Source organism: Melospiza georgiana, chromosome 3 (genome assembly GCF_028018845.1).
Source record: "Melospiza georgiana isolate bMelGeo1 chromosome 3, bMelGeo1.pri, whole genome shotgun sequence".
Classification (NCBI taxonomy): Eukaryota; Metazoa; Chordata; class Aves; order Passeriformes; family Passerellidae; genus Melospiza; species Melospiza georgiana.
The window spans coordinates 93,460,072-93,487,197 of NC_080432.1; the positions used below are offsets into that span (position 1 = coordinate 93,460,072).

The following is a 27,126-nucleotide window of genomic DNA, read 5'->3' on the forward strand; positions in this document are numbered from 1 at the left end:
GAAAGAGCACAGTGGTGAATGCAGAGGCAGATGACTATGATGGGACTCTTCAGGAGAGGCATGGAGAGCTGAAAGAAGGGAGAGAGGCTGAGGCTCATTTAGCTTCCCACGAGGAGATCAAGAAGAGCTGCTGTCACTCCCTGAATACCCATGATGCAGGGTAAAGTACATCACTAAATGGGAGGGGAACTATTTCAAGAAATCACTGACCCCAAGCATAGACATGTATAAACTTGCCATTTCCCATGTCTTATAAGGATTTTCTTCAAGTTTCTAAGTATCAGGAATTAATGATATGTTTCTAGCATAGTTTTCTAAAAGTAGGAAAAATGCTGATTACTTGCAAGCTGAAAGTTTATAGAAGTAACTACAGCACTGTGAGGGACAAAAAAAAATCTTTCTGCTTCTTTGTATTTAAATTTTAAATCAGCTGGTTAAATTAAAGAACAATAAAACTGTAGATTTACCTTTTTTTAACCTCAACTTTTTTTTAAGCAAGGGATATGAAAGACAGTATCAGACATTTTGGCTTCAAAATAAATGTTATCTCTCCTCTTCTCCCCTCTCATTTAGATCTTCTGCTTGTAAAAAAGACATGAAAATATAGACCTTTCCACTTAGTGCTAAACAATGGAGCAGAAAAAAAAATTAAAATATTTAAACTAGCTATATAATTAAGAAATACTGCTTTATATTAAGATATGTTACTCAAGCAGAGCATACAGACTGTTACATTAAATCTTCAACACTTAAAATATAAGCCAATGAGGGTATGATTATGTTTTCACAAGGGGTTTTTCCAGTAGTCAAAACAAGTCAAGTAAGAACACTGTTACACTTTGATAAGCCAAGAATATGAGTTTCAAAGAAAAGGAGGGAAAAATATTGTACAATCTGCTAGTCCATAAGTATGACTTTTTAGTACTATTTCCAGAACATCAATGTGTGCAAAAGCAGCATTGCTTGAAAAATGGAAAGCTACTAACAGCAGGTCACAAGCTCAAGCAAATAAAAAATCTAAAAATGCCATTACTTCTGCATATAGCCATATATTAGAGCAACCATAATGCAGAACTTGCAGCTGTAGTGATATTAGCAGGATGACCTTCTCCAAACCAAAGAGAAACAGATAGGTTTTCATTATTTAAACACAAGTTCTGCCGCCTTTTAAAAGATCTGAAACTGAATATGTGCTATGTTTTTTGTTTGACTGGAGGTGCATTTACCAACTATATCAATTTGCTATCGAGTACTGTATAGAACTGTAGCTATCTCAAAAAGGAAATCAGTATACTATCTCTCTCCCTTATTTGGAGTATGAAGTATGTGGGACATATGGAGTACACAGGAAATGGAACTATTAAATCAAAAACCATGTATGAAAGCACAACAGGCTCTGTTATAGAGATGGAGATATATTTTTATGTGTTTTATACATGTGTGTGTATATATACACACACACACATATGCTATGTAGAGATTTAAAAATAAAACCTAGTGAGCCCATTTTAGGTGGTACCATTAAACTGTGCTTTGAGGATTGCTATCAAACAAGTCTCTGTGACTTGGATTTTGCTAGGAAGCCAATTAGAATGCAGATTTGGTTGCTTTCCCACATTTCTTTGGTAAATGAACCAACCCTTTTCGTGGTAGAGCTCCATAATTACAAGCAAACTTTGACAAATTCCCTCCTCTTACACTACCCCAGGCTATGTGGCTTCCACTTTTATAGGCAACCACAAGGGCAATTCCCAAGACTGTAAAACCCATCTCTCAGGCATATTTTTCCCCTCCCCCAGCTTCTGTTGGCATAAGAGTCCTATGAAAGTGTGGCTGCATTGAAAATTGCATCTGTCTGTGCCCCAGCCAAGTGTTATCAAGACAGTCAAGGCAAACACCTACCACAACAACCTCTCCTTTGTCAGTCACAGGGATCCCATGAGAAAGCACCAACCAGTCCACAATTTTGGCAGTGTTAGACAAGCCTGGAATACAAAAGATAAGGGTCACACTTTATTTCAACTGACCATATAAAACCAGAACTGAGAGTTCCATTTTGCCAAGCAGCTTTTAAAATTTTGTGATAGTACAGTCCTAGCAGACAAAATTTTGTGGTGGACGTGGCAGTGCTGGGTTAAGAGTTGGACTTGATGATCTTAGAGGTCTTTTTCAACTAAACAATTGTATGATTCCATGAATTCAGAAAACAGCAACTGGCAGGAGTCCTACTTTCACTGCAAGCTATTTCCCACTTCTCAGATTTATCCAATAGTGTTTTTTCTCAGAAATAAACTATCAGCTGAGTTCCTTTCCAACAAATACTCATAAAACTTATTTACACAAACTGAGTATGTAGATTTTAAACATAAAATCTGTCTTTTGTTATCAAATATTAAAAAGAATGCAGCTTGGAATAAGTTTACAGCCAAACACCAAATTCCCATTTTCCTTATTCATCATAAGTTTTAGACAACATGCTATTTAAAAATATTTGTAATTATTGAAGTCTGCCTTAACATTTAAAACTCCTAAAAATAAGTATTGCTACATTCTCATTCTGCAACATTCTCATCCTCCACTGATTTCCACTTAGAGGGAGATGTGATATGGGAAAAAATATCTACCGTACTTCTAGAAAAAAACAAACAGTAATTACTGTTACTCGGGCAACCAATGTTCGAAAAAAGCTCAGATACATGTACTCCAAAATTCTAGGCTACTGATCAGTTACTCAGCCAACAGCTCTGTCGCCAAAACAAGGTTCCCCCCTCACTTCTTCCACGTCCTCTGTACTTCAACATTCCCCTCCTACTTCTTTAAAACAAATCTTGCTTGAAAATTAGGAAAACTGACAAAAATTATTATTGCCCTCTTCCTAAATTATCTTGACATTTCAGGAGGAAAATAAAAATTTATTTTCATTATGCTCTACCTACTTGTAAAATAAGAAAACTGTTTCCTGTACCTTGGGGTCAGAAGGTCCATGGGATGTATTAGATTGTTAACCTGAACACCACAGATTATTACACATTTTCCAAGTGCCCTGACAGCAAGATAAGTAGCTTTTACATGGATAACAAATACTGCCTAGGCATACAACCTGCCTTGGGCTGGAAACCTGGAGAGATTCACCACTTTCTCTAATGGCAGGAAGGGCAATTTAGTGGTTTGAAGAGCTACAGCTGTTTACCTTTCCATGTAGCTCTTCAGACAGTGTTTCTAGTTATATTTATCACTCTCTAAATGGGAGGAGGAAAATTAATTTAAAAAGGAAAGAATTGAGTACAACACACTTTCTTGTCAATGCAGTCTCTTGTACAGTTAAGGTATGGTATGGTTAGTGCTTAAGTTGCTTTCAAACTCATTTCCTAAAGCTCTACCATAGATGTTTTTCTTCTCTTCTGCCAGCTCTCTTTCTTTTTAGCACACAACTTGTCCTGGGCCAACACTCTCAGTCATTGCATCAGCTTCATCTGACTTATGCATCTCCTAATCTCTTTCTTCCTCTGAAAACCTTGTCCTTGCCAGCCCCTCGCTAACCTCTCTACCAGCGCTGCCTTCCTGGGCCCTCTCCCCCACTTGTAGCTCACAAAGGCAGGAGGCATCCTGAGGAAACAAACAGTTCTTATCAGCAGGATTTGTCACTCCTCCTGCTTTCTCCTGGGCAACCTCTTCCAACCACAGAAACTCAGTTTACCCTCTCTACAGAAGGACCTCACAGATTTACCTCCTACTCCAAATCTCTCTCTCCCCTTATCCAAAGTGGAAATTACAACTCTTCTCTCTGAATTTCCTAGGAGTTATCCAGCTATTAGGTTAAGCTCTACACAGATGGACAAACCGATTATCTCCCCTCCTTCCCAAGAGTCTCTTCTTAACAAGTCAGCATCCTGCCAGTCCCCCAGCCTGCAGGCTGATCATTATATTCAACATGAAGCTGTATGTCTAAATCCTGTAGAAAGAACATGCACATAATGTACATAAAATGCAGTCTTTTTTCTGATCTCTTACACAAATAAAATGGTTATCCTGGTTTATAAAATGGGATCCTTTTATCCTGAAAGATCTTCCTCCTTTTCTCAGGCTTCAACCAAATGAATCCAATCTCAAGAATTTCTGAAAGGACAATGGTCATATCCTGCACATGCTGCTGGGCTATTTTAACTCTTTTATTGTTATTTAATTCATGTAAAGTGTCCCCCCAAATGCTTTTCCCATAGTTTTAATAACCTTCTCTGTCTTCCTAGCCTTTTCTTTTGATCATTTTTTACTGATGTTTTATCCTGCATTAGCAACTAAACAATTTATCTCACAAAAATGACCTGACTATCAACATTCAACATTTTTTAGACCTTTATCTTTGGATGATATGAAGTCTGTATTAAAATTATCTGGACAGGAATCCAGTATCTACTAATAAAAATGCAGGTGGAAAAAAAAGCACTTGCTCACACTCCACCCTTTCCATATTACACAATTTCCAGGAATTTTTTCACCACTAATAATTATTGTGGCTCTTTCTATCCAACTGAGGGTTTTCAAAAGACCTTTTAAAGATGTAAAAACTAGGATCAGATACAGAATTTGAGTGTTATTGTCATTTGTAACACCTCTATCATGCCAGGAGAAAAATGCTTATTGTATAAATCCCATCAACCAAGAATTAAATTAGTTCTATCTTCCCTTCCTACAACAGTGCACTGAAATCCAGCTTGATCCCAACACTTTTGCAGAGTTGCTGTTCTCCTCGATGCAGCCCCTCATGCTTCATGTCTGGAAAACTTTTCACCAAGAAACCCAAACAGCTACATCCTGTATACATACCTTTGGTTTTACTCATCAAAAAGAAATAAATCATTCTTTCTGACTGCTTACTTATTATTGCAATCTGGTAAACAGCATAACTGCTGTTTATGAATGCCTTTTTTTTTTTTCAAGCTTCTGTCTTAGAAATGAAAATGTTAAATGGCATCTTGCCTAGGCCCAGTCCTGGAACATTGTAATTCACAGTTTATTTCCCACAGATACCTATCTACTTGTTTATATTTTACAGCTGGCTGCTGCTCCATTCACCTGGCAGGCTTTTGCTGACGTGCTGTAATGGTTTCCAACAAGAACACTGTACAGTACAGAGGCACAAACTGATGGGCAGAAGAATTAAAAAACCTGTGTCAGCCTCAGCAGAGGACCAGTGGCAGATGTGGAAAGAAAGGCTGTGGGATCTACTCTATATTTGTGTGACAGCCCATGGGTCATCTGTTTCTTTGTGTCAGCCAAGAGTAGCCAGGAGGCACAAATGGCCGTGAACTCATCTCTCTGCACTTCATCCTGTCAGAGCTCATGATGCAGCTCACAGCCTGGCAGCCACAGGGTCCAAGGACAAACGCTAAAGGGCACACAGGAAAGAGGATGAGGTTTGACAGGTTATACGCACAAGAAGGAATTTTAGCTTTGGATTCTCACTTTACTTGCAGTGGTGACAACTTGTGATTATGCAAAACATATCCTCACCAGCCTCCTTAGCTTTGTCAGGAGACAGCATTTCATACAGTCCTACACTGTCAGCCCTAGTCACAGGGGGAAGGGAGAGAAAGATGAGATCCTTCAGCAGCACCAGCTCCCACAGCAGCCAGGGACACAACACAGCTTTCAGAGGGAAATTCTGCCGTGCAAGAACAGGCCACAAACAAATTGAAGCCCTGTGCCAAGGAGACACTGAGCTACATCCTGGAAACTTAAGCAAAATTTAAGCATACAGCTTAGAGTAGAGAGAAGCCCTTATGAACTCTGGGTAAAGCTCTTTGCTGCACAGTGCCAGCTGAAGTATGCTGTTGCTCAAGTCAGGAGATGAAATCCCCATGGATTCCCTGAAGCAGAGTAGGAAGCTACCCACCTGCCCCAGTCCCTCCCCTCCCTTCCCTCTGATTCACATATCCCACACCATTTTCTCTTGGCAAGAAATATTCAGGTTACCACAGCTGAACAGCTATTTGACTGGCTGGTTCCCAGCAGTGAGGTGCTTTTCATCAGATCACACGTGGGAAGCTCTTTAAAGGCTTTTTAGAGAAAGCAGCTACATGATTTCATGAAGACAGAAAAGCTCAAAGCACAGTGATAAAAGGCATTTTAATAGATCCATTCATACTAATACAGGAGATAGTGGGTGCTGAAAACAGCGAAATTTAAGACATTTCTAGCATGATAGGCCAGAAGATTTAATTGCTAGCTTTGCTTTGAACTTGACAGCTATTACTACTCTACTAACTCTTGGATGGACTTCTAAAGAAGCTTTGTCATTTTAGATTTTTTTTTTAGGAAGAGATGGTTGGATTTAACTATCAGGTTTATTATAATATATATAATAGAAAAGCACACAGAACTGAGCCTTTGTGAGAAGACAATTCCCCACCACATACACACTTGCTTATTAAAAAGCTGGAATGGAAAATGTCTTCCCTGTATTTATTTCTCCCTCCAATGAAGAACAAACAATCAAAACCTATGGTTAAAATAATGAAATCACAATTACCTATTCATTTTACCAGATAAGCTTTTCTAAGCTTTCCAGAAGATCCCCAAATGCAGTAATGTTGACTAAATATTGTATTTTTTCCTATAAAAAGGTAGAGCAGGCATATCACACCACTTAAAAAAATAATATAATTTTTTGGGAAAAAGAAATGCTTTTTCCACATGTCTAGTCTAATTTCCTAGGGAAAAATATTAAAATAATTTGACCATAATTGGGATCTGAATGAGGTGTAATAACAGTTTAAATTCTGCAACTTTCTCACAGTTGTGTGAGAAAATAAACCCATTTTTAATTCCCTCTTTAGCAAATATTTTTAAAGTTATTGTTCACTTACAAGTACTAGAGAGAAATTAAACTAAAAAAGAGTCTAAGGTTCAGTCTGACCTAGAAATCAACACAGACTTAACCTGACCTCATTTTGTCAGTCAATCACAAATGGACCAAAGAAGTTGCCTGTAATCTCAGATACATTGAAACACACAAGGTATTTGACTGAACATAGATTCACGTTCCTTCCCTCTTGAAACCTAACCACACAGGAGATGTACTGGGTGAAGAGAAACACACCGGGCAACTCCTTTCAGGCTACAAAGTGGCCCCACAGCACAGGAAGAGGCACAGATGTGGGCTGAGGTACAGCTGCATTTTGCACAGGCTAAGCCAGATGGACTGACTTGGCAATGGTTCCATCACTGCGACTGGCAGCGAGCTGCACAGCCAAAATAGAGGCAAAACAGGAGGCAAGACGAAATTGATATGATGGCATTACCCCAAAGCGTGTACTCCCTGGAACTTTTGGGGACAGTCTCCCCATGCCTGTTGGATGAGAGCTGTTTCAACTCCTCTATATCTTGTTCTATATCAGACATTTCCCAAAGGCACTCTATCAGTTAAGAGAGGACTGTGGTTCTTGGATGGAAAAGGGAATTATACATGCAAATTAGCTTCAGTTTTCTGCCTCAAGATTCCCATAGAATCTCAAAACTAAGTCAACTAACCAACACCCCTCTCCTAACACAGGAGAACACAGGGACAGAGTGAAAAGGTGCAAACAGGAATTATCTTAAAAGAAAATACAGCTCCACATACAGATTAACCAGCCCCTTCTCTGTGTGCTCATTTACGACAGGGCACGCAATGCTGCAATTCACAACACCACAGTAGCCAAAGGCCCACTCAGCCTGGCTGTCTTCATGGCTAGCACCAGACAACCCTCTGAGATTCTGGAATAACTCACATCTTTCCCATCATACAGCACTGCTCATTCACTGGCAGGCATAGCAAGCCTTCACACATTAGGAGTTCATACGATTTAAGCTGTACTGTCAGATGCCAAACATTTGGTCATTTTGGGACACACTGCCCCAAAGCCACTCTTTGCATCTGCATGCTTTGCATTTGTGGTACTTTCCTGGAATAGATGCTATCTACAAAAGTATACTGCATTGAGAGGAAAACCACTGTATTTACATTATTGTTTTCTAAGGAATTCATATCTTTTCTAATTTGACAGTTTCATTATACTCCTTAACTGTTAACATCCAAAGAAAATGTCAACATTCAAATCCTCCAAATATTTTTGGAAATAATTTATGCAAAGTACCCCTATTTCAAAATATTCTCATTTCCTTATTTCCATGTACTGAATGGCTGCTGAGTAGGAAGAAGAATATGAAGGAGAAGAAACTGGGGAGGGCTTTTTGCATTATTATGAAAAGTAACTTGTTTTAAAGAAATATGGACACAGTATATTCAGGAAAAAACTCTCTCTGCTAAATGAGGAATCTTTTCACATCCCTGCAGCCTTTCCAACACTGTAGATATGTAATAGTTTTAAATAACAGGAGCCACCTCAATTAAAGAGAAAGTCAATTTGGCACTTAGACTCCTGAAGAACATAATGATGCAAATCACAGAAGGTTCTCTTACAAAGCCTTTTTCAGCATTCAATAAATGCATGAAAACATGATGTGCTTTACCTGATGCACATATTAAAAAATTAAGTGTCTGTATAAAATAGGAACACAAGTCTTTAAAATTATTCTTTATTTTCTTTTTACAGCATTTACTCTTTTCAGGTAGTGGAGTTCTACATATTTTCACTGAATGAGAAAAATCAAGCCTGACAAATGCCTGGGAACAATCTTGTTGAGTAACCTCCGATATTCTCCCACTCAAGCACTGAAACAGCTGGACAGCAAACACAAAGACTTTAGCTAATATGAAATACCTAAACTCAGGTCTATAGCTCCCACAAAGCATTTCCTACACATTTCTAGGAAGATCTAATTGCTAAGGGACAGATACTAACCTTCTGCAGCCTTTCAGCAATTTCCAAGAGCTTGGATACGGTCTTTCATTTAAGCCTGCTTGTTTTAAGTCTCTTTAGCTGTAAAGATTTTTTTTTCTTTTAAGAGAATGATTTTCTCTCTTTCCTATAAAGCTGCAGATACTGAAAATTCTTCATAACCAGTAGGGCTGAGTAAGTCCCACATTAAGGCAATCACATGGAAACTCCCTTGGTATTGAGAAAACAAATGGATTTTCACATTAGTTTAGGTGATTTTGATAGGACATCCTTATGTGCATATATTGTTTTACCCTGGAACTCTCCAGGTTATAGTTTTAGTAACATCCTGTCCAGCACAGCACAAAAAGTGTTTTGTTTTGCAGGGTTTTTTTGTGGTTTTTTTTTTTCCTCCAAAAATAGCACCATCTTTGCCCTTCCACAAGTTCAAGATCAGAAGCGGTTGATAGCAGAGTGAAAATACACTGTCATTTCAATGAAAAGGTTGGGCTCAGTGTCATAGAGTGAGAAATGAAGCTGCATGAGAAAAGATCCTAAGGCGAAAGGGAAAAAGCAGAGATCCTCACTGCCCTTGCAGCAATCCCTTCTGAAGCTGCCACGAACAGCAGTGTTGCCAGCCAGCAAAAAGGTACACCACTATTATTAGCACAATGAAGGGGCACAATGTTTTGACTCTTCCTTATACTGGCAGCTGTGGTGAATCATCTCATCCAAAAGCAACCATTCCTATTAATAAAAGTTACAAGGACATGCCTGTGTTGGTCTGAAGACCAATACAGCAGAACCATGGAGGACAGGAGACAAAATAAAACCAAAGAAACTCTCAAAAAATCCCATGCAGACCTTTCAGAGAAGACAGAGCAAAACAGTAAGCTTTCCAAAAAGAGCAGCCCCTGAAAACACATTCATCTGTAACTATAAGAAAGCTTCACAGCAGTAGTCTAAATTGAAAAGCAGGGAACACAGTCAAATTGTATTTCATTCTAATCTGTGAAGTTCACCTTTCTAAGGAGCTAGTGGAAACATAAAGTGACTGATTCAAATATTTAGCACTGACAGTTTGCCAAAAAGATATCACATTCTTTGGATTTATGAGTTGTCTACGAATTTGTCATACCTTGATTTTTGACTAAGTATGTAACATGAACTGAAATTAGAACTACCCTGTTGCTCCCACTGAAGTGAGATTTTAAAACAATGACAAGCTAGAACAAAAGAGAACAGAAGACAGAGAAATGGCTTATCACACTAGTGACTCTACAGATGCAATGGGGTTAAGACAGTAAAACTACTAAAAATTATTGTTTCACCCTCAACAAAAGCCCTTGGTAAAACCTTTAAGAGTGGATTTTCAGACATAAATCCATGCAAACTAAATGGCCAATGCTGCTGCCCCAGTGAGACATCATGCAAGAAAGGAGATGGTGACTTGACATTGCATATTCTGAACACCACCACAGCTGATGCCCAGTGACAGCAGCAGTTTGATGGAGCCAAGCTGTTTGCTGCAACAGGCAGGAGAGGTGAAAAGCTACAGTGGAGAGAAGGATGAACTCCCTCTGCAGAGAATGGCTCCCTCAGAGCCACAAGGATCCAAAGTACAGAGCACAACCAAGCACAGAGTGGAGCCACCTACAGCATGGAGAGGCGCCAGGGTCAGCAGCACTGCTCTGAGCAAGCTGCACACAGCACCAATTCTTCCAGCACAACCTTCCCCAAGGCCAGGGGCTGTCACATCACATGGCAAAGAGAAAAAACAAGGCTGTAGCCTTGAGATAAGCTTACATCCTGCAGGTGAGTATGGATGGATGAGCACCCACAAACTTTGAAGGTCTTTAAGTGCTTACCATCAGAACTAGGGACAGTACATTCTGCACCCTTAGGAAGCAGCTGGCTTCAGCTCCTGTAGCAACTACGAGGTTCATAACCATGTTGTGCTTAACCTGTATCAGTTTCACTTCTCAGTGATTAACAGGAAGAGAGAACTGCTCTGTTTTACCTGAGGCACAAAGCTTATGAGGTCAGCTCAGTGTTTGGAGCGAGCCAGAGCCCAGCAGGCTCCAAGTGTGGTCCAGAGGAACAATGAGACCAAACAACAAGATGGAATACACATCAACAGCCCATTTGAACTGGCACATGCATCCTACAGCTTTCCAGCAACAGTGAAACCTAATGAATATTGTCATATCTTTGCTAGAAAGCTAGACACACACACACAACTAAGAAACAGTAACTGACACCAGCAAAACCTGGTGATTTAAAGTAGAGAGAAATCACCAGCAAACCTTTCAAAATACAAGCTGCCAATTAATATCAAGAGTACAAAGAAAAAAAACAAACAAACAAGAAACTCTAATAACAGTTCGGGCTTAGTTTGGTTGGTTTTATTTGAATATGATCTGCCTTTCCACAAATCTAACATACCTTCTACACCCTCAACATGTATCTTTTGGTCAGCATTTTTTCCATTAAAGTAAGAATAGACAGTACACATCAAAAGTAAAAGTAATGCATAATTAATCTAAGAAAGTAGGTGTAGGTGTCTTCTCTAGGCTCCAACTGCATGACAGGAAATGCATTATTCATGAAGGAAGATGATGGTACAACATTAATCAAGTCAGCGTGACAAGACAAACAAAGACCACAAGATGTATTCAACAGATAGCAGTGTGCAAAAGTGATCAGCTAACTGAAAGGTTCACACAGAGTCTGTTTACAGAAAACAAACACAGAGGAGAAATACAGAAATAAGACTGAACTGTTTCAGTTTGCATCCTATTAAGTCTTGTTACATTTGGAGAACAATCTTTATATGATACAGCTACAAAGAAAGTTTCTGGGTGTCTAAAGGGCTGCTATTACAAAGTAAAACTAAAAAAAGATAAGAGTTAAAATAATTATTTTAACAAACAGGAATTCACATAAGCAGGGCATGTATGAAGAACAATAATAAAATCTTTTTAAAAACCAGTGACTCCTTCCTTTCTCATCATGCATTTTTTGTCATATTATAAAGCTACTTATAAAGACTAAACACTTGCCCTTCTTCATACTCAAAACTGTGGCAAAAATACTCAGTAATGAAAGAAAAGTATATTTTGAAACAGTGTCAAAAAATAGGAACACAATGTAAGCTGATTTGTAAGCAAAGGGGGCAGTAAACCCAGTTTCCTAGGAATATGTGTCAAAGTTGCAGGAAGAGTTCAGATTTCAATCTGTCCTTCAGCAGGCATCTTTCCATCTGCCAAGGCTACCTACTGCCAGAAAAGGTGTAGGTTTATCGGCCATAAGCTACCACCCTCTCACAAATGCAACTGGAATTGCTCCAAAGGTTTAGAAATTAAAAGCAACAATGAAAGTCAGACATTCACAGAGCTGCACACAATATCTATTTTCTCAGAAAACCAGGCTAGAAATATATACATACTGACTGCACATAGCTTGGTGTTGAAGTTGCTGTTACCAGACTGCACTGGAGACAAGAGCCTGACCACACAAGTCGCAGAGCATTGCTCTCATTCTCTCGGGATGGATGTATTTCTTACTAGGGAATAGAGAGATGAAGGGAAAACCATAGTAATAGAAGGAAACCCAGACTTAAAAAACATTCATTTTCCTCCTAAGAGGACAAACACTGTCTGAAGCATCAGCCCCAGAAAAACACAGCTGCTTCACAGAATGCAGCAAGACCCCTCCTGTCAGCCCAGGGAGGGGACATTTCAGCAAGGAACAGACTCTGCTCACCCATACCACCACAACCATCCTGTGTGGTCACTGCAGGGAGGCAGCCCTGACTGAAAATATTGTGTAGGAAGACAGCAGGCAACCACTTCTGATGCTTCTGTCAGACCTGCCCCCATCAGAGAAATGAAAAGTAGGAGAGATTTATTTATATACATACATTGCATAAAACGTTCTATATAGCATGTATTTTATATACATACACACAAAAAAGTATATCTAGAAGGAAATTAATAGCTGTGAGATTATAAAACTCACACATAGATCCTCATCAGTGATCAAACATGAAGCAAATCAACCAGTGAACAACAACAGAAATAATAAGCATAGGAAGTAGCTGATCACATGCCTGATTATCAAGGGCTAATAACAGATTTTTGCCTCAATATATTTCCCTAATTCATTTTCATATTCCTTGTATTTTATTTTCCTGGCTAAATATAAGAGTTGTCTGCAAGGACTGGATGTGTAGAACAGTATACAATTGTTATGTTCTATATGATCTATTTAGTAGAGAGTAGAGTTGAGACAAAGGCTGGTCAGCTGAAACTGTCTCCAAGAACCACAGTGGAACTTTCATAGCCTGTAGTTCATACTGGAGTTTTATGGTTACAGGAAACAACCCAAATACTCTGGAAATAGAACAGCCAGTAAAATTTCCAAGTGAAATTCAAGAATAAAGACTCCAAAACTATGGAATCTGCTTGCTCTCAAGCAAAGCAGTGATCAGTGCAAATAAAGCTGAACATTGATAAGTAATGAAAAAATTACACCTGAACCTAGTAAGTTAGAACTTTATTTTCCAGACAAGCTGCAAGACATGCCCACATTCTGAAGTATTTCAGATGATCCATTGGACATCATGAAGAAGAAAAAGTTTCTATTTAATAAGCTTCAATGCATTTTTTCAATCACAAGCCATTTCCATTCAATATAAACAGGATGAAGCTGTATTAAACTGTCATAGTGGTACCTGGAGGATAACAGCAAGGTGTTTCAATGCAACAAGCTACCACTGACTTGATATTCTATGAAAGAAAAGGTGAAAATGTTGCTGTAGTAAGGAAGCAATAGTCATGCTAAGACTAGAACAGTCTGACAAGATAGTCTGTCTTCAGAGTAAATAAAAAGTTACCAGACATACTGGTTCACTTTCTCTGTTCCTCTTTTTCTTCAGCCTTTTAGAAAAGACACTTAATGGTATTACCACCATAAGCAGCACCATCAACAACCAACCTATTTGAAAATCCATTTTATACTATTTTTGCCAGCTCCAGAATTTGCTGACTGCATATGCAGAAAAACTGTAAGCATTTCTGATCCCAGTTGATTAGGAAATACAAAAAACATATCACTTTGCAGCAAGCAGCCAGAAGAGCAAGTCTATTTTCAACAGCTTCTTCCTCCCAGCCATCAGAAGTGAAAAACAGACATTATCATTATGATCTTTTTGTCTGATCTCCTTCAAAATGAATTTTATGAGCTTGTTTCCACAAAGCAATACAGAAAAGGAGCATGCCTTATAAAAAAAACAGCTGACCACAGCCTAACTTAGACACAGCAGACTCACTACACCACTCAAAATGAGTGGTGGGTTAGTTTGTAATTGTTTTCTATTTCCTATTTGTAACCCAAGATGTAAAAAGGAGCACAATGAAAAGCAAGTCTTCTAATCAATCCACAGACTACTAACTCAACTGCATACCTATTGATACTAACCCATAGGAAATATGGTGCTAAGTATAACAGGCTCCAGTTCCCCTGCTACATCAGGTCTCTGAGGGAGAGAAAAGGTCTGTGCTCGCTGACCAGGCTGCAGGATGATCAGAGCCATTATTTTTCCCTGAATCAGCACTGGGAGGGCAAATACGAGTTTTCTGCCAGCCTATGAGAGCATTCTTGTAAATACAGCAGATACACTGAAGCCATTCATACCCACTGTATGACACTGCAGCCAAAACTCATGTTTAAGACAGCAGCTTTGTCCCTTGGCTTAACTGAAAGAAAAGTTGTCAGAAGTTATAAAAAACCCCACATGAAATCTGACAAATACTTGGAGTATAGTTTTGGGGAAAAAAAAAAACATAAAAAAACAACCCACACTTAAAACCAAAGGACTTAAGCAACTTTATAGTCTTTTTCCCCCTACAAATTATTGCCTTAAAATACTGAATGAGGCAAAAAACCCCTCAACTTCTAAGTGTTACTTCTAATAGCATAAAAGTGTAACTTTCAAAACTGTGCTTCAAGTGCAAAAATCTACAATAACTGCAGACAACAAACACATGATTTGATCTAGCAGTTCCTAGGATATGAATCATGGTGATTTAGATATGAGGAAAATCAACCCTCTGTTTTATATAAAGGATGGCTTATTCCAAGTAGCTATATCAAATTGAAACACCTAGTATTACTTCAATCATAATTGGTTTTCCCCCTCAAAATACACAGATTGCACAAGAGGACATTGAGACATGATGGTCAGGAAAAGGGGGCAGTAAAAACTAAAACCTCATCCCAGGGGCAAAGATGGCTGTGGGGAAAATCCTGTCTTTTTCAAGACACCCCTAGACAAAAGGAACTATTTTTCCCTCCTGCCACTACTCCTCTCACTTGATCTTGCTTCTCTTGGGTATTTAACAAGCCTCATATTGGGACACCTTGACACCTCACAGGAAAAAATAATCTACGTTTTCCCACACTGTAAAGTCCCAATAAAGTATAAACTAACCATTTTCATTAAAATGCACAAATCTCCCCCTTACTGTACTACAACCCTACACACTCTTTCACCCCCCAATCATCCCCTCAGTAGCCTCTGATGCCTGTGAGAGAAGCACACACCAGCAGACAGCCCAGCCACCAGAAGTTTACACTACTGATGTAATCTCTCAGTAGCACTCTGCCCAAGAACGTGTAACTTCAGCTTAGCCACTCCTGGGCCGGCACTGATAAGCTGATGTGAAATGAAGCAATCCATTTCCCAATGTAAACAGTTGTTTGGCGACACAGGGGACAATATAAACAAATGAATCTATTTATAAATCATTATTTATACTCGTTATAGAACAGGAATATTATGTTCCAGGGCAGAAGTGGCAGTATTTCCAAGAACACAGTAAAAATTCAAAGAGCTGGTATCTTCTTCCATCAGCCTGCCCTGCTGACACACCCTGTTCCAGTACTACAGAAGCAATATACACATGATGCAGGGCCTGATCTGTTCAGGAACAAGATACCCTTGATCCAGCGGGTGGGAAGACACCTCCTTATCGTACCTATGGGTTCTTCCAACAGCTCAAAAAAAGTCAACGGCGACATCACTCCAGCTCCGGCAAGGAAAACCCGAGCCTTACTCCCGCTTCTTCCAGCCCTGCAACCCAAACGATCCGGGCTCTCCCCAGGCTGCACACTCCGCTTGTGCTGAGAGCACGGCTGGGGGCGGCACTCCACAGACCCCTGCGCGCATTATTTCCCGCTCCCCGAAGAATGGCTACCGCACTCCATTCATCCAGCCCAGTAGCTGGGCTCTTTCCAGACGTTTTCGCTCCTTTATGGGAACCCCAAGACAGAGCACACACGGGGCTGAGCCGCCGCTGTCATTACGCCCCCGACGCGGCGCTCCGCCGGCGGCCGCGCTTCCCGCCGGCAGCCTGGCCCCGCCGTGCCCGCCCCGCAGCCGGCACCGCTCCGGGCACAGCGCCCTGCCGCCGGGGGCTCCCGGCGGGCGGCAGCGGCAGGGATACGAAACGCCACGGGGAACGCCGCTACAGCCCTTCAAGTAGAGGGGTCGAGGGTGCCCGTGCGCTCCTGCGCCGCCTCCCGCTACCCCAGCGCCCCGGGAGGCGCCCCCGCTCCCGCCGCCTTACCGTGCCGCTGCAGCCCCTGCCGGCGCGGGGCGGCCCGCGGGCGGTGCGCGGCGCTGTCCCGCGCTATCCCGCGGAGCCGCGGCAGGACGACACCGCCGCCCCAACCATGGTCTCCACCCCCCGCGGAGCCGGAGTGTGCGCAGCGGGCGCCGCTCCCGGTCTTTTCTCCGGCGGGGGAGGAGGAGGGTGGAGTGAGGGTGGGGTGAGGGCGGGCGGGGGCGGGCGCGCCCGCGGCGGGCGGGCGCCATTAACGGCCGCGCTCGCGCCGCCGCCCACTTTGAAGCGGCCGCGCCGCGCCAGGCACAGCGGCGCCCCCTGGCGGCGGCGGCGGGAGGCGCTTCCCGGGCGCGGGGATCCCGGGATTTCCCGCTTGGCAGCGCCGCCGGCCCGGGCGTGCCGAGCCGAGCCGAGCCGCCGGTTGTACCATGAGGCTTTTTATCTGCTTGAAGCTATAGCACTTCGGGGTGTCTGAGCGTGATGGGCCGGGCCCAGCAGGTCCGTCAGCGGCAGAGAGAACAACGGGGCTGGTTGTGCCGGGGAGGAGGGGGGCTTGTCCTGCCTGCCGGGAAAGGAAGGAGAGGAAAGCACGGGAACCATGACGGGCACGGCTGTTCTGCGGGAGCTGTCCGAGCCTCCCTGCTGCCGGTGTGTGTGCGGAGCAAGGCCCGGTGCTCCTGCGGCAGGCGCGGCAGGAGCCGCACGGAGCTGTGAGGCGGATTCATGGGGCGCAGCCCAGCAGCACAGCGCGGCAGCCCCGGGCCCGGGCGCACAGCAGCTCACTGCGGCACGGCTGCCGGGCCCCGCACAGCGCCGCAGTGCGCGGGGCAATCGCAACGCGGGGTAAAAAGCCGAGCATCCTCTCACACAGCCAAATACTGTGGAAAGCTCGATTTGAGGTTGTCTAGTACAATAGTTTACACCGAGCCTGAAGATGGAAGATGAGCTTGAGAAGATGCTTGTCTTCAGTCTTCTAAATAGACTGGCTTTTCTCTCTTATTTACCAAAACAGAAGATAATTTTTTTTTGTCCTCAGATATTTATGGATAGCTGTGCCTTTCGCGCATCTGAGCAGCACAAGGTATTTGAACTGTCCTCTCCCAGCACAGCCCAGTCCACTCAGCCTTGTAACAAGTGCCTTTCATCGCGAGGAGAATCACCACCATTGTTCTCCGTTTCGGCCTCCATGCTGCCCTTGGCACCGTGCAAGCAGCCCCCCTGCTAAATGCAGACTAAATGCCCCCAGAATTACAGATCTCTTGTGAATGCAGCCGCACATTCTGCTACTATGGCTTGTATTACAGGAAAAAAAAATTACAGACAAACTTAGGAAAATAGAAACATTTATTGAAAGGTGCAACACACTCATGAAATACTTAGCATTAATTATTTGACACTATCAGTCCAAAATTGATCATTTGTAACATTCAAATATACGAGCGTCCTTCAAACTGAAAAAGGGCATCCTAAAATATACGAGCATCCTTCATACTGAAAAAGGGCATCCTAAAGTGCATCTTAAGTGACAATTTTACTTGCTACCCAAGGTATAGTCACAAGTTTATCAGAAGTCATCCTTCCAAACACTCATTCTTTACATTTTTTTACAAATAGAAACAATTGTATAATGTTAGTGGAATACAGTGCCAGTTCCTTCCCAATTCAGCATCTTTAGCAAGTGCTTAGCTGCAATACTATGATATTATACACAAAGCTACAGTAAAGCATATCCGTGCTCATAAGACTTAAATTTATCCTGACTTTTCAGGATCACAACATAGCTGTAATCACTAAGCCTGGGAGTAACCGTGTTGAATTCTGTTTTATTTTTCTAGTCCCATACTGAAAGGTAGCCCCTACTACATAATGAAAGCTCAAAGTCCACTTTTGCTCCAATATGAACTGTGTTTATAATTTTTTAAAAATAAACTAGACTCATCAACTGTAGCCAAATTTTTGTTGTTTTACACAGCAATAAATTTTGCATACAAAAATGCCAATAGCTATTCATTAACTTAAATTACTCTCCAACTGTAATGTGAGATTCTTAATTTCCAATGTACAGAACTCATATTTCCTTTGAAAAGGAGCATCACACAGAGGAGAAACCTTTTACTAATTATGCAGATGAAATCCCTATCATTTTAAGAAGGTAAGCACATAAAACCTTCTAACAAAAGCCATCTTAAATGTCTGTACATTATTTACTGGATTTTGACATTTTCATCTCCTTCTTGTTTCTCCTGCAGTTTCCTCTGTAGGCACAGAGGAAGCAAAAGAACAGCCATTTACAGGGTCAAATGCAAAGCAAAGAATGGCAGGATTTCTGGATGTGAACAGGAGTTTGTGTGCCTCATATCTGTGTGCTGTGCTACAGCTGGCATTTTTTGCAGAAGCTGCAGGGTGGTAGATTTTTTGCTACATTGATCCACTAAATCTTTCCCCATCCTGGGACTGAGACAGCAACAAAGAAAAATGCTTCTTTTCTATCAGTGGGGTGTAGGTACTGAGGAAGAGACTAGATTTAATATTTGGGCAGGGGAAGTCAAACCCCAGTTACATAAATTTGCACTGCCCATAGAGCCAGGGAGAGCTCCAGCCAAGGTCAGTGAAATAGCTGCCAAAAGACTGTGGGGTTACTGTGTGTGGGCCACATTTTAAATGTCACTTAGTGTTAATACGAGAAAAAAAAGTACTGAAATGTCAGTGTCTAGGAAATGTTGTGACTGCAAAATGCAAAATACAAAGGGACAAAAGAGCACCACTGAGTATAGTTACAGTTAGGATAGTAAAAATAGAAACTGAAGGAATTATAAATGGAAACATTTTCACTGAGTATTCAGAGCACTTTCCTTTACACAGAAGTACCAGCTCCTACTTAAGCATTTTCCCCCTTCAACTTTGAAGATGCATTAGGTGAATGCAAAACATTTCTTTCATGCAAAAATGCAAAAAGCTTCTTTAAAAAAATCAATTAGCATTTCCAAAAAAATTGAATAAGGTGTCATTTTCTCTATGTGGTATATTTAATGCATGCTGGCTCCCAGCTGCTGCAAATATTTAAATGTGTGAGACAGTCCAGGCATTGAGTTCAGGGACAGGATTAATGAGTAGTGCCATCTCACTTCTGCTCTGTGCAGTGCCTATCACCATGCCCTTCAGACAGAGGGAGGATGGGACTAGTTAAATTTGAAAAACTGCAATTATAAAGCCATAATAATTGCCAGAAAACCAAGAATGAGGGCAGTGTATTAGATCGTTTTTCATGTTTTGAGGATTTTTCTTTTAATTTTTTGTATTTTATACTGATGCTACTTGCTTTTAAAATCAAAGGTAGCTCTCACAAAAACAAGTTAGTTTCATTTAAAATCTGCAGGTTTATGAACAGCAAGCTAATTAGTTGCTGAGATAAGCAACCTTGAAAACAAGGTTGCTTGATACATGAACTTTGTTGTTTGTAGTTCCATAGCTTAGCAAAATAAAAACCTAGTATGCAACAGAAGATATATGTTAGGTTGTTCTACATGGTATTAATTAGTTTAAGAAAGAGTATTCATCAGAACTATATGCCCACACTTCAAAAATAGTTTAAAATAATAAATCAATATTTGCAGATGAAAGGAAAATTGAGATACTAGTAAAATAAAAACAATGTTTCCCTGTAAATATTTGTTAGAACAAATATTTGAAGGACATTTCCAATGTGAAATATGATGTTTATCATTAGGTAAAATGCACCTCTAGGTTTTAGGATGAATGAATATAATATTTTTTCATGACTAAAAATATGTTTTCACAGAAAATTACATGCCCCAACATTTTTGCAAATATCATGTGTTTATACAGAGGAGAGGGAGAAGATTCTGTTACAAGTAAGTCTTAAAGAATAAAAACTGCCAATTTTTCCTCCTTGATTTTCTTTTAAATACATCATTACTTAACGATTCTGACCCTCTATTACTCCGGAAAAAAGCAGAAGTTGCTTCCAGAGACCTGCCAGCTGGCCCTCCAGTGATCTACCCAGGAACTGCAATCCATCTTGCCCTGAGAAACAGGCAGAATGTGTGTCCTGATAAGAATTTTGACTTCTCCATCACTGCAGCTATTTAGAATGAATTAGAGTTTGGGATTTTTTTTGCTTCTTATCTGGCATGCACACTCATGTAGTATTTTATAAAAACAGTTTGCCTTTTAGTCCTAGGTGCAATGGACTAGAAAGTTTATTTCAGAGATCTGTTCATGTAAAAGCTCTGAAAGTATTTGGTCATGCTCAAGAAAGTAATAGACAATGTAATCTGCATTTAAAAAGCATGTAACATATTCACATGTACAGTTATACTGAACATCAGTCTGTGTAAAATATCAGGTGTAATTAAAAGCGTTAGATACAAGTATACACTCACCTATAAGATACACCTATTTTCACAGAATGCACTGCCCTAACTCAGTATACTGAGTCACCAGTCCAGTTTCATATCTGCTTTACTCCACACATACTTTCCTCCTCTTTTTAGGAACATCTTCTCATCAAATCCACTGAATTTTATAGCTTCTTCTACACCAACATCCAGGATGGACTTGGAAGGTTCTTTCCGCCCATTTCTACAGTTTAGAAAACGCATCTGGAATGTAAGATAGATAAGATGATAAGATGTTAGAAAGTCAATTTGCAAAAGCTTAAGTTTTCTACAGACTTAAGCAAGTTGCACTGCAATTCCACCAAAGCCTATGTAAGTGCATGAAGAGGTTCACTGTAGTCCTCAGAAGGCTCAGAAACTCATGGTTAGACATGTGACAAATCTTATCAGGAACAAAGCAATATCGTAATTCTTGAAGATTAAATGCTGTCACTTCAGTTACATGTAAACTAAGTTGGCACTCTGAAACTTAACTTTCAAGGGCAAGTTCTGCATTTTTATATTAAAGAAAAAAAGCAAAGATGGCCTGCAAAACTAGACATCTACACCTTGAGATTTGTGATGCAAGGATTATGTGTGCAGGCTGATGGCAACGCCTCCTTAGGTCATGCTGTATTGTAGTTCACAACATATCTGATGGGCATAAATCACATCTCTTCCTTGCACTACATGGCAAAATTTTTTTATAGAATGCAGAGTAAATTAACTGGTTCTCACTGTTGTATACATACATATATTAACATACAAATACCATGTATCAAAAAAATACTTACATATTCATCCAGAATGAGGTATGAATCCCTCATCTGTAATAGACCAAAAGAAAAAACTAAATTAATGTACAAATCAAAATTCCATTCCACTGAAAAAGGAGGGACAAAACAAGCAACTATTCATTCAAGGTCTGATACAAATCTTTGAAACAGTTGCTGTATCACCACTGTTTCAGTGAGCTTGGATGAAATTTATAGAAATAAATGACAGAATTGCTAGAAAAACTTTATGTATGAATAAATTAGTAATTCCTGGAATATTGCCTCTCTGGTGTCTAAGTGAAATGTGGGTGCCCAACTGGGCAAAGGTATTTTAAATAACATCCAAGTTTTCTATTAACTTCTACACCAGAAGAACTTAAAGTTTTGCATGCTGGAATGATTATGCCATTTTCCAAACAAATGACATGACCATTTTAACTGGAATGTTTAATTATAACCCCACCAAACAAAGGTACTCTGCTGGCTCAAAGGTAAAAAAGCTCTCAGGTCTCCACAAAGAAATATGCCAACAGCTGAAATAAGGCATGTTTGCTTAGCTAAGTGGGCATCTCCTAAATCCTCCTTAAAATTCTCTGGGTAGCTGGGGATTGCTGCTGTGTAGAACAGGAAATCTGGTCAATTTGGTGTTCATCTTTCACACAGGTTTACCACAAATCAGAAACAGTTTTCTGGAACCAAACCTACAATGGGAAGCCTTTTTTGTATGACTTCTATTATGAAGGAAAAAAAAAAAAGAGAAAGTAGAAACCGTTCTGGGTTCTCATCTTAACCCTTTCTCTGATGAGTGCTCCCTCTCACCAAATGCCTCAAATGCTAGCTGCACAGCCCCACTTTTAGGTCTTACATAGCAAAAGCAACCCAGTCTGCTCACTTAACCTCTACATACATTAAGAAGTAAACTGTAAATAGAGTTTACAGTTCCAGTCCTTATCTGTGGAAAAGAAAAGGAACACAAGATGGGAGATTTAATGCATTCCTGAACTTGGTTCAACTTGCTATTTCTTCACCTAGTTCATAAACTTTCCTAACAGAGTGTCTTGTAACTCCCCTCATCCCATCTTTAGGATCTGTAGGCATTTACAAAATGGCCTGAACCATAGGCACCAAAGTCCTTTAGAGTGTGGTTAATGTAAGCTGGATGGCAGCTGATCAAGTTAACTGGTAGGCTTTGCAGGAGCACAAGGAGTCTTCTCCTGATTAAAGAGCCTGAGTGTGCAATCCAAAGGAGTTCAGACTGAAAATGTTAAAAATGCAACTTTATTGTGAGAGGGATTACCCAAAAGCACTATTAGTTGGGTACTGTTCCTCAGTACCCAATACAATGCTGGTTGGGATGCTGTCTTGTTCATGTAGGTTGGTGACACTGGCACAATGTGACATCACAGTCAATCTCCATTAGGAAACTATACTTAGACTATAAAGTGTGTTTACATTAACTCTGAAATTTTCAGGATCTTGTGCCCAAGTCAGGAAGAGTATCCACAGGACTGGGAACAATGGGTTTTTCCATTAGTATCCACAGGACTGGGAACAATGGGCTTTTCCTCTTCCTAAAACCTTTGTTGTCAATGAAAAGCCTTAAAGAAAATTTTAAAAATTTAAAATCTTGGCTTCCACCATAACAAAAGCAGTTGCTGATAAAGTTGTACTGCACCTCTTCCAAGCCACTATTAACAGGGAGAGTATTAATTGCCATGAAAGTTTTTGTTCCTTTCAAATATTCTAGCAATATTTAAAAATAGAGTTACAAAGGGACAGTTTCATTTTTACCTTCTGATTAGATTCAGGTACCAAGCAGGAGACATTTTTGTGGCGATCCAGGAAATGATCAAACTCTTCATCACTGATAACAAATTTTTCTGCTTCTCTTAGAGCATCCTCACCACTGTTCTCCCCTTCGATAAGCAGGCACTGGAATACCTGGACGAAGAAAGCACCTGGGTAAGACGTTATGTTTTCACTTGCCTTGAGGATAAGAGATTTCAATATCAGCAGCAATGCCTAATTTTTCTGTCAGTGGAAACAAAATGACACAACTTGTGATAACTGAATACTCCACAAAGGGCATGGTGCAGATTTACTTTTTGTAAATTAACATTACAGAGCTCTAAATATTATAAATGGTGATTTTCCTTACTATCTGAGATTTCACTTACAGTGTTTTTTGTTTTTTTTTTTTTTCTTCTGAGTCATTCTGTGTCTATAACAATATCCATGAGACATAGAATGAGAAATTAATCCACAAGTTCTCCCATATTTATGTCACATTATACCTACCCATTTTCAAACATATTTCTAGTAAAAAAATAATACGTGTACACTACCCTCTAATACTCTGTAAGAGAAAATTATTATACACCTATATCTTGGTAAAAATCTATTTACTTTAATGTGTCATTGTTCAGTAATTTTTCCTAATTTTCTCTACATCATAACATATTTTCACATGTTAAAGGTTTCTGTGCTAATTTTAATATATTAAAACAACCTAGATCTAGACACACTGAAACAGTAATTTTCTGTACATAACACAACCAAAAAAAACCATTCTTGATCTACGGGGCTCCATTTAAGTGCTGAATGAGTTAGAACCTATCTCAGCACCAGGCAACATTGACAAGAAGGCTCCTGACACCAGCCCAGGCCGGAGCTGGAGTCAAGACTCAGGTCAACAGAGGTTCAGACAACTCCAGGACTTGATTATTACTTTTCTTTGAACAGGAAACATGTGGTATATACTACTTTCTTACCTTCCAGCGCACAGGGTTCAGTGCCTTGATCTGCTCATTCATATCTTCCTCAACATTAAATCTGTTGATGACTGAATTTATTTTAAAAGCAACAGCATACTCTCGGCACCACTGCCTCAGTTTATGGAGATTGTCCACATGGTTCTTCTTTCCTTGACGACGGCCAATTAAAACATTGACATCCTCATCAAAACTATCGCATGAAATTGCCAGAATATCTAAATATTCACCTGAAAACAAGTTTTAAAAATTGATTAATATCCAGTCCATCAGCTAAAAGCTGTCAGGACTCTAGTCATTTTCACTTCCTTGTCATCTGACGCAAAATGCCAGTAAATGCAGTTCTGTGGAGTCATCCCATCAACCACAAAAGCCACAGCAACAGCAGCATAGAAACACATAGTTTGTGTGTGTGTGTGTCCCCAGCAATATGGAAACAGGTGGAACATATGGAAACATTTGGTATAATGGTGTAATTATTGTTTTATTACACCATTATACCAGAAGGATTTTGTGGTATAATGCCTACCTTTACAGGAGATAATCAACACTGTTTCACTGGCATTTACATTTGATTTCCATTTACTAAAAATTAAGCACTAAGAAACCATCTCCCACTTGCCCCCCAGCCCATCCATGGGTGAGGCTGCCCCATGGAGGCTCTCCAGCCCTGCCAGTGCAGCTGTGCCCATGCTCCCTCCTTACCGTACTTCTCGAACCACTGCTTTCTGATCAGGCTGCCATTGCTGACAATGCTGACACTAGGGAGCTCCAACTCCTGCTTGCAAAACTGGACCAGTTTGCCTACAAATTCGCCTCTGTCCTGAAGAAATGGTTCTCCTCCCGAGAAATTGATTTTCTCCATTCCTAGAGAAGGACCGAAGAAAGATGCTATGAACAACCCCTGCTGCCCATCGCCTGCTCCTGTTCAATGTTATCAATGCCCCACGACAGCGGGACAAGGGACATCCCCGGGATAACTTTTTCCACGGCACTTGGTCCTGCGGGGTCCCTCTTCCCCGGTTCCCTCCGGACCCACCTCTCCTGCACTCACCTCCTTCCTTGAGCATCGCCAGCCCCCGCTTGGCCTCCTCCAGGGGCAGCACGAAGGAGGTCTTGGCCGTGTGGAAGCAGAAGCCGCACTTGTAGTTGCATTGCCGGGTGAAGTGGTAATTGACGCTGGTGGGCGTCGGGGCCGCGTCGTCCCCTTCCTGCTCCCGCTGCGGCCGGGGGGACGAGTCCCGCCAGCCGGGCAGGGACAGGGACAGCGGCAGGGACAGGGACAGGGGAGCCAGGCTCCAGCACAGCGCGCCCAGGCGCCCTCGCAGCGCCGCCAGCACCGCCCGCCCGACGGACAGCAGCCGGGCCAGCAGGACCGGCTGCATGGCTCGGCTCGGCTCGGACCCGGCGAGATGCGCTGCTGCTTCGGACCCTCCTGGGCACGGTTCGACTGGACTTGATTCGGCTGGGGTCGGTTTGGCTGGTCTCGGTTCAGTTCAATCCGACCCGGCTCGGCTCGGACCCAGCGGGATGCGCTGCTGCTTCGGACCCTCCTGGGCACGGTTCGACTGGACTTGATTAGCCTGGAGTCAGTTCAGCTGATCTCGGTTCAGTTCAATCCGACCCGGCTCGGCTCGGCTCGGCTCGCAGGCTGCAGAGAGGTGTCGGCGCTCCGCACTTAAATGTGCAGGGACCGGCTCCCCTCCCCGCCCGTCCCGCCCCGCCGTCCTGCACGGCGAGGAACAGCTCGGTTTCGTTTTCCCTTCTCCCAGAAGCGAAACTTGGCACCGAGACGCGGTGATTTCCTTCTCCCGCCTGCCCCACCCGTGACTGCAGAGTCCCCACGCTCCAGAGCCGCTTCTCGGCTGGGAACAGGGACTGGGAGCAGGGGCTGGGAGCAGGTTGGAGCACCTCTGGGTTTGAGCAGGTCTAGCATCTCGGACCCCTTTTGGTGCGTGAGGTCTCAGTGACTTTGGCTCCTGTCGTTAAACTCGTGTAGCAGAGGGAAAACTGAGCTTGTATAACTGCACTGCACCTTTGTCAGGCATTCAAGAGCTCCTGTAAGTTTAAACAGTTTTGCATGGAAAAGCAATCCAAGTGAGGAAGGCTGATGACTTCAGATACATGAAAAGAAAGTAATTGCGGGTTCTTTGATTCTTGGTCTCAATGATGCTCCTCAAGCAAAGCTGCTGCACCAAGTTGAGCACATGGTTAGCTTTAACAGCAGGAACAGTTGGCAGCCTGAGGTGAGACATTGGTGGCTGCCCACTCGTTGTAACACCAGGAGAGACCAGGACAAAGCTGCCAGTGCCCATATTCCTCAGTTCCTTGGTGGTACAACAGGTACTGCTGGAGAAGGATCTCCTCCATGGTAATACCAGTGCTATCTTCAGTCTTCCAGTGTGTTCAGACACGCCAACAGGATTGTCACAAATTTTCAGCCTCGCTTTGTCTTCACTCAGCCTGTCCTCACTCTTGCGTGGGCTGTTTAACATTGCCACTATTGCCAAGGTACAGAGTCATGCTCAAATCTTAACACCTTCCACCTGCATGTTGTCAATGGCATAAAATGGAGCTTCCCTCACTTCCATTGACCAGCCCAGCCAGAACCGCTGGTGTAGCCAAGAAGTCTTGCCCTCATCTTCCCTTCTTTTTATTTCCCTTTTTTCCCCCTTTGAAAAAAGGGGTAGAATTATCTTCATCCTGTGCAATTTTCATGGGAAACAAAACCTGCT

The 27,126-nt window shown here is 41.6% G+C and overlaps 2 protein-coding genes across 3 annotated transcripts in view; both read right to left on the minus strand.

Moving 5' to 3' along the window:
* Positions 1–16,504, minus strand: part of RNF144A (ring finger protein 144A) — a 57,261-nt gene extending 40,757 nt beyond the window's left edge. Inside the window, exons 1-2 of one of the 2 annotated variants that reach the window (XM_058021491.1) lie at positions 16,451–16,504; positions 1,903–1,985 (exon numbers count right to left, since the gene is read on the minus strand). The gene's annotated coding sequence lies outside the window, so the exon portion shown is untranslated. Of the gene's footprint in view, positions 1–1,902; positions 1,986–15,859; positions 16,048–16,450 lie in introns of those variants that run through there. The other variant, XM_058021492.1, reaches the window with a different exon arrangement.
* A 3,891-nt stretch (positions 16,505–20,395) lies between these two features.
* RSAD2 (radical S-adenosyl methionine domain containing 2) lies at positions 20,396–25,776 on the minus strand. The gene is made up of 6 exons (XM_058020956.1): positions 25,446–25,776; positions 25,097–25,258; positions 24,392–24,621; positions 23,412–23,561; positions 21,639–21,671; positions 20,396–21,069 (listed from the first exon to the last, which is right to left on the minus strand). Exons 1-6 carry the CDS (start codon positions 25,774–25,776, stop codon positions 20,905–20,907), a joined length of 1,071 nt encoding a protein of 356 aa, XP_057876939.1. The 3' UTR covers positions 20,396–20,904.
* Positions 25,777–27,126: the final 1,350 nt, after the last annotated feature.